Source organism: Cornus florida, unplaced genomic scaffold, assembly GCF_030987335.1.
Source record: "Cornus florida cultivar Cherokee Brave unplaced genomic scaffold, ASM3098733v1 CherokeeBrave_3.0.0_Hap2_Chr01, whole genome shotgun sequence".
Lineage (NCBI taxonomy): Eukaryota > Viridiplantae > Streptophyta > Magnoliopsida > Cornales > Cornaceae > Cornus > Cornus florida.
The window spans coordinates 50,462,318-50,479,105 of record NW_026775571.1 but is presented as its reverse complement, the minus strand read 5'-3'; the positions used below and the strand labels follow the sequence as shown (position 1 = coordinate 50,479,105).

General features: G+C 36.2%; 1 protein-coding gene across 5 annotated transcripts in view; it reads right to left on the bottom strand.

Annotated features, from left to right (window-relative positions):
• LOC132296524 (putative ion channel POLLUX-like 2) overlaps positions 1-16,788 on the bottom strand; it is a 69,144-nt gene that overhangs the window by 43,862 nt on the left and 8,494 nt on the right. For 2 of the 5 annotated variants that reach the window (XM_059794727.1, XM_059794716.1), the window contains exons 3-6: positions 5,803-5,921; positions 5,559-5,597; positions 3,704-3,999; positions 1,794-1,865 (exon numbers count right to left, since the gene is read on the bottom strand). In XM_059794727.1, the coding sequence (XP_059650710.1) occupies positions 1,794-1,865; positions 3,704-3,999; positions 5,559-5,597; positions 5,803-5,921 (526 nt within the window). The remainder of the gene's footprint in view (positions 1-1,793; positions 1,866-3,703; positions 4,000-5,558; positions 5,598-5,802; positions 5,922-16,788) is intronic. The other 3 variants (XM_059794721.1, XM_059794732.1, XM_059794736.1) reach the window with 3 other exon arrangements.

Genomic DNA, 16,788 nt, shown 5'->3' with positions numbered 1-16,788 from the left:
CCTCTTACTTTCCAAAGGAAGGTCAGAGGTTCAAGTCTCAGAAGAGACAAGTGTGTGTGAGTACCAACTAAAAAAAAAAAAAAAAAAAGAGCCTGGATTGATAGGTGAATTGATCAAAAGTTATCCAGAAAAGTTGTTTTGAAATCCAGTACGCCTCAATCGAAAGCTAGATCATTTGAGAAGCCTCTGGTAGGTGTCGATCAAAGGCTCAACCAATCGAACCCTGCGGAAGTTTATTTTTAGAAACTCTCTTAAATTTGACTTTTAGAATGATTCTACATATTATTTAGTTTGGGCCTCCTATATTGGCTATAAATTTGGTGTTATACTTAGTCTAGGGTATGCTTCTTTGAGCCTCTAAGCGAGAAGAGAGAGAATCTGTATATTGGAGGGAGAAAATCCCTTGTTCCTCAATCTAGGTTTTTCATGATTATATATTTATATAATTGATTTAGAGTTCGATAACAAGGATCAACAACGAGTGCTTCACCAATCAAACAGAGAGCAGAAGGATCGAACAAACCATGGAGAAACAGTGTGTGAAGAGCAAATATGTGGGCAAAGCAAAAAAACTGGAGATTCGAGTGGAGAGTGGTGTCTCTGTGTCAAGATGTAACTAGGCTGAGAATCTGGTAACATGATTATACTATCTCTTATAGTTGATTGTTCATCACTGGTCTGTTTAGGATTTCCACTTAAAAATTTGTGTCTATCCTCTTTGTACTTATTTTCTATGTTTTATGTGATTGAATGAATGAAGGTTAAACAACAACCAAAAAAAAAAAAAAAATTTGAACTAAATAACTGAATTCAAACCACAGTCAACGGTAACACAAAAGTTAGTTAAAATTCAAGTAAATATTCATAGGACTTATTGACATCCCCTTCTAGGTCTAATTTACCGCTCTCAATTTGACATATTAGAGCCTTCAGTAATGGTTACCACATCTAACAGTTGACTTTTCCAAGTCTTATCTTCAATCAGTGCCAATTCTAACTTTCTATGAATTGCATTTGTCTATCATTCTACCTTCTCTTCTGATTCCACCCATTCTTTCCAGTAAACGGTAGCAAAAGTAAAACAAGAAATATTTAAAAATGATTTTTTAGTGTCCTCAGAGATAAATTTCGTGATGCTCCCTCTTATAGAAGCAACTATGAGGTGGTAAACTCTATTTCAATGATCCCTTCAAAATTATCAAGAGTAACTGATTAAATGCAAAGTACAAGAGAAAGCATCCGGCAATGGAACTTAATTTTGAAATGAATTTAATTTTATTTCAAAATTAAAATATTACTCAATGAATTTGAGATATAAAAACCAAAGAAAACAAATAAATATTCTGTCCAAGAAGACATACATAAATAAAGAACAGAGAACTTAAAGCAAATATTTAGGAGACCAATCACACAAATGAGGCTAAGATTTTCCGTCACAAGCCATGACTAAGGCAAGGAGTATTAAAGTTTTCATTACTTAACAATCACTTCCATAACATAATGAAAAGAAAAATGTATTTGAACAATGAGATGAACACTATTCTTTCTTTATTTAACATCAGTAATAAAAGATTTTCAATTGTGTAATATATTTCAAAGATTTCTTATTGTCTTATGGTTTACATGAAATTCAAAATAAAGGGCCAAAGGAAGGACAATAGAATACAGTGTGGTTTGATTTTATTTTTTTTCATCATTAAATTATAAAAAAGCAATACAAAACACTGTACACTTTTGACACAAATTGTAACAATTATAGAACAAACATTTTTCAACATAAAAATAGCAAGTACCTGAACTTGAAGAATAGGAAACCACCAATGATAACAAATGAGAAGCAAGCTACAAGAAGCACAACAAAAAACCTACAGAACATCCACAACAACAGTTTAGCCAATCAACTAGAAAGCAAAGACTGGAAGCAAATCCTGGGTAGGCATTTATCAAATAGACCCTTAAAAAGTATGAAGTAAAACAGAAAATTGACGGCTGAGAAAGTTGAGAAACTACTAACACAGTGAATTTTTTGGAATTGATGGAATGTATATTATGCTAAAAGGCTGTAAGTTGTGAAAATCACTTTTGCGGGGATTTCAAATGTTAACTTCTAGTATCTGCATGCTGATCAAAACCTTGTCCATTTCAGAGTTAAAACCTCAGAAAGTAATTCAGATTACAAGCCACTCCAAACCCATTTTTGTCCCGAAAGTTAAGCAAATATATTGATGTATAACGTATTTACAAAAAGAAGCTTGGCCAAATAAAAATCAGGCCCAGTAAGCACAAAAGAAGATCCATGAGCCAATCATGCCAATCATTAAGTAACTCAATAAACAAACCCATTAGCTGATTACACCAAATGGACCCACTTGTAACAGAATCATTAGCTAAACCCATATCCTATACAGAAATTACAATATCACCTAGTGGTAGAAGAGATTATTAGTAGAAATTTTATGAGTTGTCATGGAAAGAATTCCTTTAGAAAGTAGTTTAAATTTGCATATTTTCAATGAGGAGTTGATTGATCAAAGAAAAGAAAGGAAAGGAAAAAAAAAAAAAAAAATTAGAATCTTTAGGAATCATATGAAATTGAAATCGGTTTAAGGTCTTAAACAGGCTGCCAATCAAGAAAGGTGGTCCTCTTCACCCATTGACAATCAGAGAACCAACAGGATAAAGATAACACATTCATGTCAAACATATCTTTCAAGTTCACCATTTCCAATGTTGAAAAACAATAAGAGCATTAGTAGCGAGGATACACAAAAATTTTCCCCCTCTTACCATAAATTAAAAATAAATAAATAAAATTCAGACCTTTTGCCTGATCAAATTTTCAAAACCCATGCAAATCTGCAAATGACATGAATTTTCTTCATGCATCTCCTAGCCACTTTGCAATGTTTACTTTATTGTCTTCTGCTTTGTGTGTCATGCAATCAAAAAGGAGAAAGGGCCTTTTCACTTTCACCTTTTATCTTTATGCTTCAAAAAGGCAAGAGCTAGCCTATCAGGAAATAGGAATCATAAACGTGATTTAATTCCGTGGATTCAATGATTTTGTTAAAGATTGCAGCCCAAAAATTCCATTCAACTGATCCTTCCTCTAAGGAGCTCAAAGAAAATCCTATGCACTCAACCAAAGGAAAATTATGGATTATTGTTACCTATGTCCTTGTAACTAAAAAGAAATAGAAAAAAAAAATCGAATCTAAATAAATGGCCAGAAAATGATACTAACATTTGTGAATGAACTCAAGGTCAAAAGAATAATGACATAAAACATAGAAAAACAATTTACGAAATAATGCTGAAGTAACCTAACACCAAAAATAAATAAATAAAAGAAACTAATCTATCACACAATATTTACTTTGCTATACACATGTAGGATTTGTCTCCAATGCTGATGTCTGGTAAGTGCATGAACATTAAAAAAAAAAAATTACCGTTACAGAACAGGCAACCTTTATTGCATGGAATAGGATAACAACTAGTTCATTGAATATCATGTAATAAGGTCATATGCCATCCCATCTTTACTTCCAAGGGATAATAGAGCACCACATATTCTATATTTTGACAGCAATATCATATACATCTAATGACGCAATGTTGATATTTTATCATCTAACACCACATAAAATTGGAGAGAAAGTGAAGGGAACACAGCAATAAACAGCATATTTGTTTCACTTACGTGGCAACATTTCTCTCAAGTTGCATGTTGAATAGATAAAGTAATCGTGCAAAGCTCCATCTAATATCTTGCAATGAAGGCAAAGATACATCCAATTGAAGAGGGGTGGGTTTATTCAAGGAACTAGACATACATGCGAAAGGCAAATTTGCAGAAGCAAATGTTCTAATTACACAATATAGTAAGTTTTGGACCAGATTCATCACTGTATTGGTGGAACCTAATTGCATCCCTCTGAAGAAGAAATATGAGGACATTGACGCTATCACGACTGTAACTTGGCTACCATGCGTTTGCTGTAAACAAAATCAAACACCAGTTAAAATCAGTACTAACTACTACTATTGGAAGCATAATATAGTTCAACTTACCAATTAATCCCCAGTCAAGTTCAAAAAAACTAGTAAATCCTCATAGGTAAAGAAAATTATATAAATGGAAGATTATAGAAAGAGCTTAAATAGATTCATATAAGCAACAAAAGATCTTGACCAAATTACATAGAATATGAAGTGCTTGTATATCAAACAGAAAGAAGTAACATAAGAGATTGAAGAGTATGAACAATATCAAGTCCCAAGGAGTACTACTGGAGCCAAGTTCAACTTTTTTTTTTTTTGCCCCAAGTCCAATCTCACTAAACCATCAAAACAACATAAGAAGCTTGAGCCAAGTTCTGTTTTTCACAATAGCTTTTGAAAAGTGTTTTGAAGTAGAACAGCTCAGGAATGGATAAACTATTTTTCAAAAAAAGGGATCCACGTCATAGTAAGAAGGTTAAAAGATAAACAAAGAATATGATTTATGTAATTCAAGAAGCATTTTCCTACTGAAACTAAGCTCCGGTTTCACAAAATACAGAAAAGCATTGTAATGAGATCTATACTGCCAATTTTACCTCCTTACAGTTAATGCAATAGATTTTGTTACTACGAACAGCAAGTTCCTTAAGGGATCAAATAAAAAGTAGGGTTGGGTTCAGCCTCAAGGGAAAAACATAACTAAGATGTCTTCCTCAAGCAATCAAAGTTAAAGTAGATCAATCAATCAACACATTAAGCAATTAAGTAATCAAGGTTAACCAAAGAATCAAGCATGTGTAATGTGTGTGAAACTAAAAGCATGTATGCCATGTATGCATTCTCCATTAGTTCTCCCCCTTTTTGTCACAAGAAAAAAATAGGAATTAAAAACATAAAATTGGAGAGCTCAAGTTAATAAACTCGATGATTCATTAACATAAACAATCATTACATTACACCAATAGATATAACAACTCCAACCAAGTCCTATTGACTTGTACAAAATATGTGTCCTAAACATATAGGCTAAATCGAATATGTAAACACGAATAGAAAACTCTAGGTAGATCCACATAAAAACATAAAAAGAGATAGAACAACACAAAATCTTCATGCATCTCTATGAGCAGTACCACAACTACAACTTCCTCCAGCACAACCTTCAGAGCTATCAATGAGGTCCTCAAGAATTGTTCAAACCAAAATACACCAATTAAGAACCCACCAATTTTAAAATCTTCAGTCATTAACAAAATAAAAGCCCAACATATCTTTTCAAGCTTTAGTGCATTCATGATCTGTTAGGGATTTCTGTTTTCTTTTTTCTTTTTTCTTCTCTCTCTCTCTCTCTCTCTCCTTTTTCCGTTTTTTGTCTTTCTTCTTGCAATGTCAAATGTCTTTGACCTTTTTGTTGGCTGTTCTTGCTTTTTATTAGAATAAATTTGCCATCCTTCTTTTGTACCTTTCTTTTTCTTTTATGAGATGGAGAAGTTTCTTATGAAGAAAAAAAGAAAAAGAAAAATAAAAGGAGAGAGAGCGAGAGAGAAGAAAACAAATATTAGCGATTTCCTTTCCAGCTGCATGAAACAATCCTGCAAATTCTTGCACCAAAAAGTAAACTTGAATTAACTCTATTATATATCATCCACAACCAAATTATCACAAAAACTTAACCAAATGACATGTATATGCTCAACATGGAAAAGTAAATAAGCTATATATTGCATTCTTAAAACTTTGAAACTTCTTATCGAACACTCATTTTAACATTTTGTTTCAGCTTCAGTTATTGCTCACCTGAGGACTATAATTTAGGTCCATCTTCAAGTATTTAGCATGCAGATCCTCTAAAACATTCAAATTAGTAGGGGAAACTAGCTTATCCCTTGTACCTTGGGAACTTGCCTCCCATTTACCTAGCAAAAGATTATCATCGATCATCATTAACTGGAATATTCATATGGGAGATATGCTAATCAACACCAAGTATTAGAGTCAAAAGGCGCACTTTTTTGTAGTGATAGCAAAGCCATTATATGTATCTCAATTTTAACATTAATTATAAAATACACCAAGTAAAATTGTATGTAATATCAAAAGATGACGACTTGCTAAAGTGTAGAAGGTAGATAGAGCAAAAAAAACATCCTGGCAAGATGATGATGACCACCACCATCCCAATCAATCTTGAGAGTTAACATTCACTTGTGAAAGGTCAAATTGCATGAGCTCTAGGTAGCAAACTAACTGCCACAATAAAGTTTGCTCGTCAAGTGTAAGAATGTAGGTTTGATTATGAGTGCAGCCACATTCCACAAATAATGTGGAAGTTAGATCTGCACCAGAACCTTATCTACACTCAGAAGGGCCAGAACCAAAACCACTCCTGCCAACACCCTACAACATTGCCAGGAAGTGTAAGCATTGAAGAAGTAGACAAGAGCACATGTGCTGAAGAGACAAAATACATGGACTAATGCACAAGACAGTTACCTAATTTGGAGAACGAAGAGCAATAACAAGCTGATAACTATAGGATTAGCATAAATCATGTCAAGCTAGCAATGTATGATCAATAAAACTAGCAAGGAATTGACAGCCCATATGTAGGAAGTGACTTTCCACAATCTATCAACATTATACATTTCTTTACAAAGATAAGAAGGATGGAAGATGTGTATCTGACAGCAAGTATGAAAGATTGAGTAAATTATCTGATAAGTTATGAGATTGCTGTAACAGGTCGGGTGCTTCGTGATCCGACCCAAAAGCTTAAGCTATTGGGTGGGGCTAACACCCAACCCATTTCTACCGATTTCACTTCCCATCCGGATCCGATGTGGGCAAGACTCCTCTTGTAACATTCTCCCCATCCAACCTCGCAACGCCCTTGTTGCGGTCGGGCACCCTGCCTACCCGGGTGGGCTCATCCGAACTCCTCCAAGCTGGCCGCTTGGCGTGACACAGGATCAAGGACTGGATTTGGCTTTGATACCAACTATAACGGGTCAGGTGCTTCACAATCCGACCCAAAAGCTTAAGCTATTAGGTAGGGCTAACACGCAACCCATTTATACCGATTTCACTTCCCATCCAGATCTGATGTGGGACAAGACTCCCCTTGTAAAAACCATGGATTCTTATACTTAGAAAAGTAACAAAGAAAACCAAGACTTCATCTAAAACTAAACCTAGAGGTGCTCTTTGACAAAGTAAATGCGTGAATGTGGGGGTGTATGTGCGAGAGAGAGAGAGAGATGCATATTTAAACATGCATGACCTTGTCCAGCATGACCAAGAGAACTAGCTGACATCTCATAGAACTGAGTAGAAATATAAAAAGGAGAGAATATGAAAAAGGTTTGAATGAGATATAAATCACTTATTTATAGATAAAAAGAGCACATGCTCATATTACAAGAAAGGAAACTGAATCAAATCACAGGATATTCTATGGCATATTCTATAGCATAATCAAATCTCTACTAATATGGTAAGTCATTCCATAAATCGTGGCTATCATATATGCTAACATATGCATAATCAAATCTCTGCTATTATGGTAAGTCATTCCATAAATCGTGGCTATCATATATACTAACAAACTGCCTGGCCAAACTTCTTAAACCAAGCAAAGGCACCTCTATAAGACTATAAATAGTACGGTAAAGACACTGACCAAGAAGAAAAAAACACGGCAAAGATCACAAACTGGTTGTAACAAAAAGGGTAAACTGAGATGTGAATGAAGTGGCTAATCACTAAATTAAGGGGTTAAAAAATAAGAATTTAATTCGCAAAACACCCCTCTACTTTCATTTCTTGACACTTTACCCTCTATACTATCAAACCACTCCCTATACTACAAAAAAGTTTCATATAAGGACAAATTGTCACAGAACTGTTAGTTGACTGATGAAATTACCAAAATGGCCTTCCTTTATTTCCTATCCCAGGTATCATATTCTAACTCTAGAATCATTTATCAAAAAAAAATATTCTAACTCTAGAATCACGTAAGCCACCTCTAGCTAGGAATCACACAGAACGTTCTCCTTGTAGTCTGGTCTGCCAGACAATGAATCCACACTCCACGCAATCTGCTCTTCAACTTGTGATTCAATATCCTTGACTAGTTATCCAAACTTCAATGGTCGTGTCGGATTTCGCTGAGGGGTTGAATTTTTTATAGCTCTAGGATTTGTATGGTCAACACTCAAAGCCACTCACCATCTATATTCAATGATGATAAATTAAATAAACAAAAATCTAGCGACTGTATTTCTAGGATGCATTCAAGTATAGTCTCTCAATGCTATATGATACTCTATGCATGCTCAGTGTAGTTTTTTAAAGCCATAGGGGCCTTTTATAAACCTTAGAAGGTGAAAGGGATCAGGGTTTTTAGAGTTTGAAACAGCACTGGAAGCTGCTTTCCCGCAGGTTTCAAGCAATTGAAGACTGGTTTGATTAATTAAACCTAGTTTAATGAGTTCCGAGAGATTGTGCGATTGATCGAACCCCCTGTAATTGTACACTTGGGAAATTTGATTCAAAAACACTTTAATGCATTATAAGTGTTGACTTTAAGATATAATCAAATCAAGAGTAAGTGATAAAGAAGAAGAAAAAAAAGAGAAGACAGCGGATGTGAGAAAAAGAGAGAAAGATAGGGAAAGAGAGAGAGAACGAAAGAATATTTTCATCCTTCCACCACACATTCTATTTATAGTAATAAGTTTCAGAAATTACGCATAAGCCCCAACATTATATAAGTAATAACAAATAAGCCCCTGACAACATTCCCCCTCAAGCTGGTGCAAAGAATTCTATCATGCCCAGATTGACTAACATATCTTGCAAGCAAGTCTTGCTCACACCCTTAGTCAAAACATCAGCAACCTGATCATGTGTGTTGACGTATGGAATACAAATCAACCCAAGACGAAGCTTTTCCTTGATGAAGTGTCGATTGACTTCAATGTGCTTTGTCCTATCATGTTGAACTGGATTGTGGGCAATGTTAATAGCAGCCTTGTTGTCACAATACAACTTACATTAACTCGCAAACAGGAAAACCCAACTCACCCAACATCGTACGTAGCCATAACAACTCACAAACTCCATGTGTCATGGATCTAAACTCAGCCTCTGCATTAGATCTAGCTGCTATAGACTGTTTCTTGCTTCGCCATGAAACAAGATTACCTCTAACAAATGTGTAATATCCTAAAATAGATCGTCGATCTAATCTATCACAGATGCTGCCCAATCAGCATCAGTATAGGTTTTAACATGCAAGTGGCCATGACTGCCAAACAATATCCCCTTACCAGGTGAACCCTTGAGGTAGCGAAGAGCCGAAGAACATGATGAGCTGCCTCAAGGTGAGGTGTATGTGTCTGAGCGAAGTTCGAGGTGGAAATGGAGGAATGTTGTGCTAGTAGATGTGGGAGAGCATCAAGTTCAGCCCCAGACAAAGAACTCGATGGCCCAGAGGAGGCATGACCAGTAGAAGTAGTCTCGCGCTCTGCAGTATGTGCCGCAGATAACCCCCTAAATTGACTAGGCCTTGGCCTAGCATTCGCATGAGCAAGAACTGGAGTAGGGCAACTGTGTAGATTCTAGCATGTTTCCCTAGTGTGGCACATACGCCCACAGTGATTACACCTCAACTTGCTCTTGTTATCCTACTTCCCTCCTTTTGGAGGATTGGGCTTGTTCCATTGTTGTGTGGCAAGAGCAGACCTCTCAGACAATGGTACTTCTGGCTCAGGCTTAGTGTATACAGGTGCAGACATAGCCTTCATTCTACTCTCCTCAGACTGGATATATGAAAATACATCTCTAATAGAAGTAGGGGCTGGATACCTGCCTAACACTTATACCCTGGCATGCTCGTATCTCAAATGCTCTGATACCGTGTTAACAACCATCTACTTCAAAAGCTTAAGCTGTTAGAGATAGTGTAACTTTAATATTTATATCCTTCAACATGTCCCCTTACGTGTGGCCTTCTTTTTGGTCCAACACATGTTTTTCAATTTTTAATTAGGGTAACGGTGAGATTTGAACTCGAAACCTTTGGCTCTAATACCATGTTGACTTTAAGATATAATCAAACCAAGAATAAGTGATAAAGAAGAAAAAGAGAAGAAAGCAAATGAGAGAAAAAGAGAGAAAATACGGAAAGAGAGAAAGAATGAAAGAATACTTTCATCCTTCCACCACATTCTATTTATGATAACAAGTTTCATAAATTACACATAAGCCCCAACATTATATAGTAATAACAAATAAGCCCCTGACAACACTAAGCACATTCCTAATGATCAAAACGTGCAAATTGTAAACCTTAGCTTGTTTAATGATATCAAAGCGGAATCTAATGCTTTCAACTAGAATTAGAGTCATTAATCCTTACTATTGAAGTAGTTGAACTTCATTTCACATGCAGGTTGCAACTAATGCAATTTGCCCTCATCTTAACATTGATTAATGGTACCTATTACTTCTCAAAATTCCTTTTGTTATCCTTCCATTTGTCTAACATCCATATTCACGGTTATTTAGTGGACATGTTGTTTCTTGACTAGTATGCCTTCTAAAAGATAAAGTATACTAAGACTTAGAAAATTTGATTCAAAAACACTTTAATGCATTCTAAGCACATTTCTAATGATCAAAACGTAGAAATTGTAAATCCTAGCTTGTTTAATGATATCAAAGCAGAATCTAATGCTTTTGTAGAAACTAAATGAGAGAGAGACTGATGGAGGCTGCAATATACATATTCTCATTCCATTACCCTAAAATGAAATAGGGAAAATATATACAAACATAAGAAAGGCCTAATTACATAATAGCCACAAACTATAATTACAGTTTGGTCCAACATAAATATATATATATATATATATATATATATATACATATATATTCCAACACTACCCCTCAAGCTGGAGAATATATATTATATTATCCGAGCTCGGAACAGATAGTCTTTAACTGATTATTACCCAACGCTTTTGTAAACATATCAGCTAGTTAATCTTCAAACTTCACAAATGGAGTAGAGATGTTCCCACTTAATATTTTTTCTCGAATGAAGTGACAATCAACTTCAATATGCTTTGTCCTCTCATGGAATACAGGATTGGATGCAATGTGAATAGCCGCTTGGTTATCACATAACAATGGAATAGGAGCTTTAACTGTTTACCCAAGTTCATCTAGAAAATGTTTTACCCATGTCAACTCACTAGTGGTATGGGCCATTGCCCTGTACTCAGCTTCAGCACTAGACCGAGCTACCACTGTTGGCTTTTTACTTTTCTATGTAACAAGGTTTCCTTCTACAAATGTGCAATAGCCAGTAGTAGATCTCCTATCCGAAGAAGAGTCAGCCCAATCAGCATCTGTAAAACCTTCAACCAAAGATGACCATTTGATTTATATAATAACCTAGAACCAGGAGATTGCTTTAGATATCGAATAATCCGAAGAACAACATTCCAATGTGGTACTCTGGGAGCTCCCATGAAGTGAGTTACGACACTAACTGCATATTAAATGTCAGGTCGGGTGATAGTGAGATAAATTAATTTCCCAACTAGACGTCGATATCTGCCAGGTCGTCAAATAGATCGCCTTCATCTGACAAAAGTTTTATATTTGGATCTATAGGAGCATCAGCAAGACGACTGCCTAACATACCTGTTTCTTCTAATAAGCCCAACACTTATTTCCTTTGAGATAAACTTTTACCTTTCATGGATCTAACAACTTCAATACCCAAGAAATATCTAAGTTTACCCAAGTCTTTAGTGTGAAACCGATTTTACAGAAACAATTTCAACTTAGAAATGCCTTCGGAATCATCACCTCTGATCACAATATCATCTACATACACCACAAGAAAAATGAAACCAGCTTTAATGTGCTGGTGAAATACCGAATGATTTGTCTAACATATGTTAAAACCAAATGCTAATGCTACCTCAAAGAATTTTCCAAACCAAGCCCTTGGAGATTGTTTCAATCCATACAGGGCCTTCCTAAGGCGACAAATAGTATGGCGATACTCCCCCTGAGCAACAAACCCAGGTGGTTGCTCCATGTAAACTTCTTCAGTTCAGTCACCATATAAGAAGGCATTTTTCACATCTAATTGGAACAACGGCCCGTTACAATTGACAACAATGGAAATAAGGACTCGAATAGAAGAAATCTTTGCAATATGAGAAAAGGTCTCATCATAATCAACACCATAGGTCTGGGTGTACCCCTTTGCAACAAGACGAGCCTTCACCGCTGAATAGATCCATCATGAAGGTATTTGATAGTATAAACTCACTTACAACCAACTGGCTTGGAACCAGGAGGTAAGGGAACAAGATCCCATGTCCCATAACAATGAAGGGCATCTATTTCATCTACCATGGCTTTGCACCAATCTGAATTAGAAAAAGTATACTGCAAAGTCTTGGGAATAAAGATAGCAGACAATTTGGATAAAAAACAGGACAAAGATGGTGATACATTACTATACAAGACAAAGTTAGAAAAAAAATCTGTAGTAACAAAAGACAAAGAACCTTTGCGTAGAGTAATAGGTAAAGAATCAGACACAATAGATGGTGTCGGGTCCAAAGACTTCGAAGAAGATGGAAGAACCAAAGTAGGCAACTTGGGTCGCCAAGTATAAACCTGCAACGGGGTAACAGATAGGGGAGGATCAGGAGTAATGGGAGTAGGAGATAGAATGGGGGATACAAAGGGAAGAGGTGGCAAAGATGGGTCAGGAGTAATATCGAGAGGAAGGCTGTAATCAGAAAAATATTGGACCGACTTGGAAAAAAAGACATCCGCACTAATAAAGTACTTTTGGAGAGGGGGACTGTAACAACGATAACCCTTCTGAGTGCGAGAATACCCAAGAAACACGCATTTAGTGGCACGGGGGTCAAGTTTGTCAAAATCAGGTCCAAGGTTATGGACATAACAAATACATCCAAAGACTCGAGGAGTAAGAGTAAACGGTGCGGAATCAAGAAACAGGATTGAATGGGGAGATTTCCCTTGTAACACAGACAATGGCATAAGATTAATAAGATGACAAGCCAATATGAACAACACAACTCCAAAACCGTTTGGGAACATGCATATGGAATAAGAGGGCACGAGTTACTTCCAAGAGATGACTATTTTTACGTTCAGTGACTCCATTTTGTTGAGGAGCATAAATACATGATGACTGATGAATGATGCCTTTAGCACGAAAATAAGTCTCAAAATTCTTTGGCATTGTCAGAACGTAAAATTTTAATGGAACGCCTAAACTGAGTTTTTTTTTCTTTACAAAATATTTGAAAAGTAGAGAATAACTCATAGCGATTTTTCAATAAAAACAACCAAGTCATACGAGAATGATCTTCCACAAAGGTCACAAAATAATGAAATCCAGTAAAAGACGTATGCTTGATTGGTCCCCATACATCTGAATGAACTAACTGAAAAGGACTAGCCTTATGATTATTAACTCTAGGTTTGAAAGATACACGACAATGCTTACTAAGATGACAAGCTTCACAAGACAGAGACAAAACACGACTAGGACTTGGGACTTGACGCTGCAAAACAGAGAGTGACGGGCGGCCAAGACGACAATGCCATTCGAAATGAGACAAAGAGGATTAAAGAGCAATGGAATGATGCTCAAAATCAAGGTAATACAAGCCATCTATTTCATGTCCTGTACCAATTTTCTTCTTCGTCATAAGATCTTGAAAGACACAACATGTGAGATAAAATGTAACAGACCAATGATGAGTTTTAGTAAGTTTACTAATAGACATCAAATTGAAAGGGAATTGACCAACATATAGGACAGACCAGAGAGACATAGAAGAACTAATATGAATTGTGCCTACGCCCGAAACTTTAGTTGATGAGCCATTAGCAAGAGTAACACTTTGAGGTGGAGTGACAGAATGAAAATCAGATAATAAATGAGAACTACCAGTCATATGATCGGATGCGCCAGATCAAGAATCCATGGACTGTGACGGGAAGACAAGAGACATGCAAGCCTACTTGATTGGGCGAAAGAAACCATGGTAGATGAGATGGATGTTTGTTGCTAAGTCGTAAACTAAGCATACTCAGTACAGGGAATAGTAATCATGTTGGAATTAGCAATCTGGTGAAAGCCGGTAGGTGGAGCAAATGAATGAGAACCATCCTCTATAGAGGACACTTGATGTGCATAGGCAGAAGATTTTGCTTTCCCATGAAGGTCCCAACAATACTTGAAATTGTGATTAGGAAGACTGCAGTGAGTACCTGCGTTCGATTCTCTGCTAGGTATAATAGAATGTGCAGTAGATTCTGCCATTTAACCAAGAGCAGATTGAAGAATACACACAAAAAAAACTTAATGTAGTCCTCGGTGCCAAATGAAGCAACAACACAGAGAGCTCACTGTCTCGAGAAGAAACTAGAGGCAAAAAATCTTAACTGAACCAGGTTTGCCGGGTCAACACATGGGTCGGGACCTCAAAATGAGTCGGAACTTCAAATGAATCAGATCTGAAACTGGGTCGGATCTGCAAACCTGTTTAGATGTACACTCGGCCGGGATAGGCTAAACTAGTCTGGGACAAACAATACCAGTAGCCAAACAGCCCACTTCTTCTTCACCAAATTCTGCAACTTCCGGCCAAAAAAGACGATGGCAACCACTGACCAACGAACCGAGTCTCACAAAGCTAGCAAACACCTTCACCGATGTATGAACCAAGATGATGATCTGATAATGAAGCCACCACACAGGCACAATGATGACACAAAATCCAAACCAAGTCCATCTCAACACAATCGACAACTCGACAGACGACAAAACACAACGACGACAAACACCTGTGATGGAGATAGTGCCTACAACACAAGGTGACACTATCGAGTAAAAATTCCACTCCAGCGACAGCAAAGAACTGGGTTGCGATGATGAAACAGATTGAAAATTTCACGATCTAAAAAAAAACTTTCTATGATGAAGAGGCCAACACACAGACTCCCTCTTCTTCACAGCGATGTCAACAAACAACTTCAAGCGGCACCGATCGGCGCTCTAATACCATGTAGAAACTGAAGGAGAGAGAGAGACTTATGGGGGCTGCAATATACGTATTCTCATTCCATTACCCTAACATGAATAGGGAAAATATATACAAACATAAGAAAGGCCTAATTACATAATGGCCACAAACTATAATTACATTTTGTTCAAACATAAATATATATATATATATATACGCATAAATATTCTAATAGCTTTCAACTAGAATTAGAGTCATTAATCCTTACTATTGAAGTAGTTGAACTCCATATCACATGAAGGTTGCAACTAATGCAATTTGCCCTCATCTTAACATTGGTTAATGCTACCTATAACTTCTCAAAATTCCTTTTGTTATCCTTTCATTTGTCTAACATCCATATTCACGGTTATTTAGTGGAAATGTTGTTTCTTGACTAGTACGCCTTCTAAAAGATAAAGTATACTAAGACTTAGAACCATCTCACAAAGCAACAAGGGAGAAGGTACACGCACACACACGAGAGAGAGAGAGAGAGAGAGAGACGCGCACACACACACACACACTTTGCAGTACAAGTATTTTGAGAAGGTCTCATGTAAGGGTTTTAGAATGGATAATGATTCCACTTTGTATTTGGTGGGGCTTGGTGTGAAAGGAATAGAAGATCCTTTGATGGGGAAAAATCTTCTGTTTAGGTGTTAATATTGTCCATTCTTGATTCTCTTTTTTGTTGGGTTAATGGGAGACATTTATAAATATTTGGAGTATTTGTTGTCTTTGTGGATAGCTTAAGGGTATAGGGGTGTTTTTTTTATATGTTTTCTTGGGCGCGGGGGATGAGAATAAGCAGCCTATTGTCATGGTTGTGCGACCAACATCTTATGTTAAAAAGGGACCATGAAAATTTAGTAACTTAAGCTATTTTGGTTACAGAAGGTTTTTTTAATTAAAAAGAAACATATAAATGAGGATGACCTCTTGGTGACGAAAAATTTATTTAACACAAACTCGCACAAAGGACTATAACAAGAAGACAAGGTATGCTTCTATTAAACAAGGACAACTACCAAACACATATAACATAACATAATGTTCCATATGCATATCATAATATGCATGTGTGCGCTTATGGATGTATTGGGTTTTGTTTGTTATAATGCACGTGCATTAAGCGATTGTCTCTTGATGATGTAGCCTTTGATTTCCTATTCTTAAATTGATTTGTTTATAATAATGATTCATTGTAACTTCAAGAGAAAATATTTATAGTGCCAACTGACCTCACTGGATTAACTGAAATCAAATAAACTAATTCTTCTTGCGTCTAGATTAAAATCGGTCCATAAATACTTACTAAAAACATTAACAGAAGGAACTATACCATACTCTGTGAAAATTATATTCAGACAAAAAAATTCTCGTAGACGAATTAACAAAATACAGTAATGTGATGCAAAACAACTTATCAATTGACTTAACTTCCGGGAGCTTTGCTGAATTGAAATGGTAGACTTTAACCATAGATGGTTTAATTAGATCGGTAAAGTAAAGAATACTCATCTCTCTTTCCATATGTCATTACGAGCATATCATATATCACGTCATAACAAGAAGCAAAAATACAGTAGATTAAAATTAGCATGCATTTATACTCAATATTCCACTATCAAGAGATCATTAC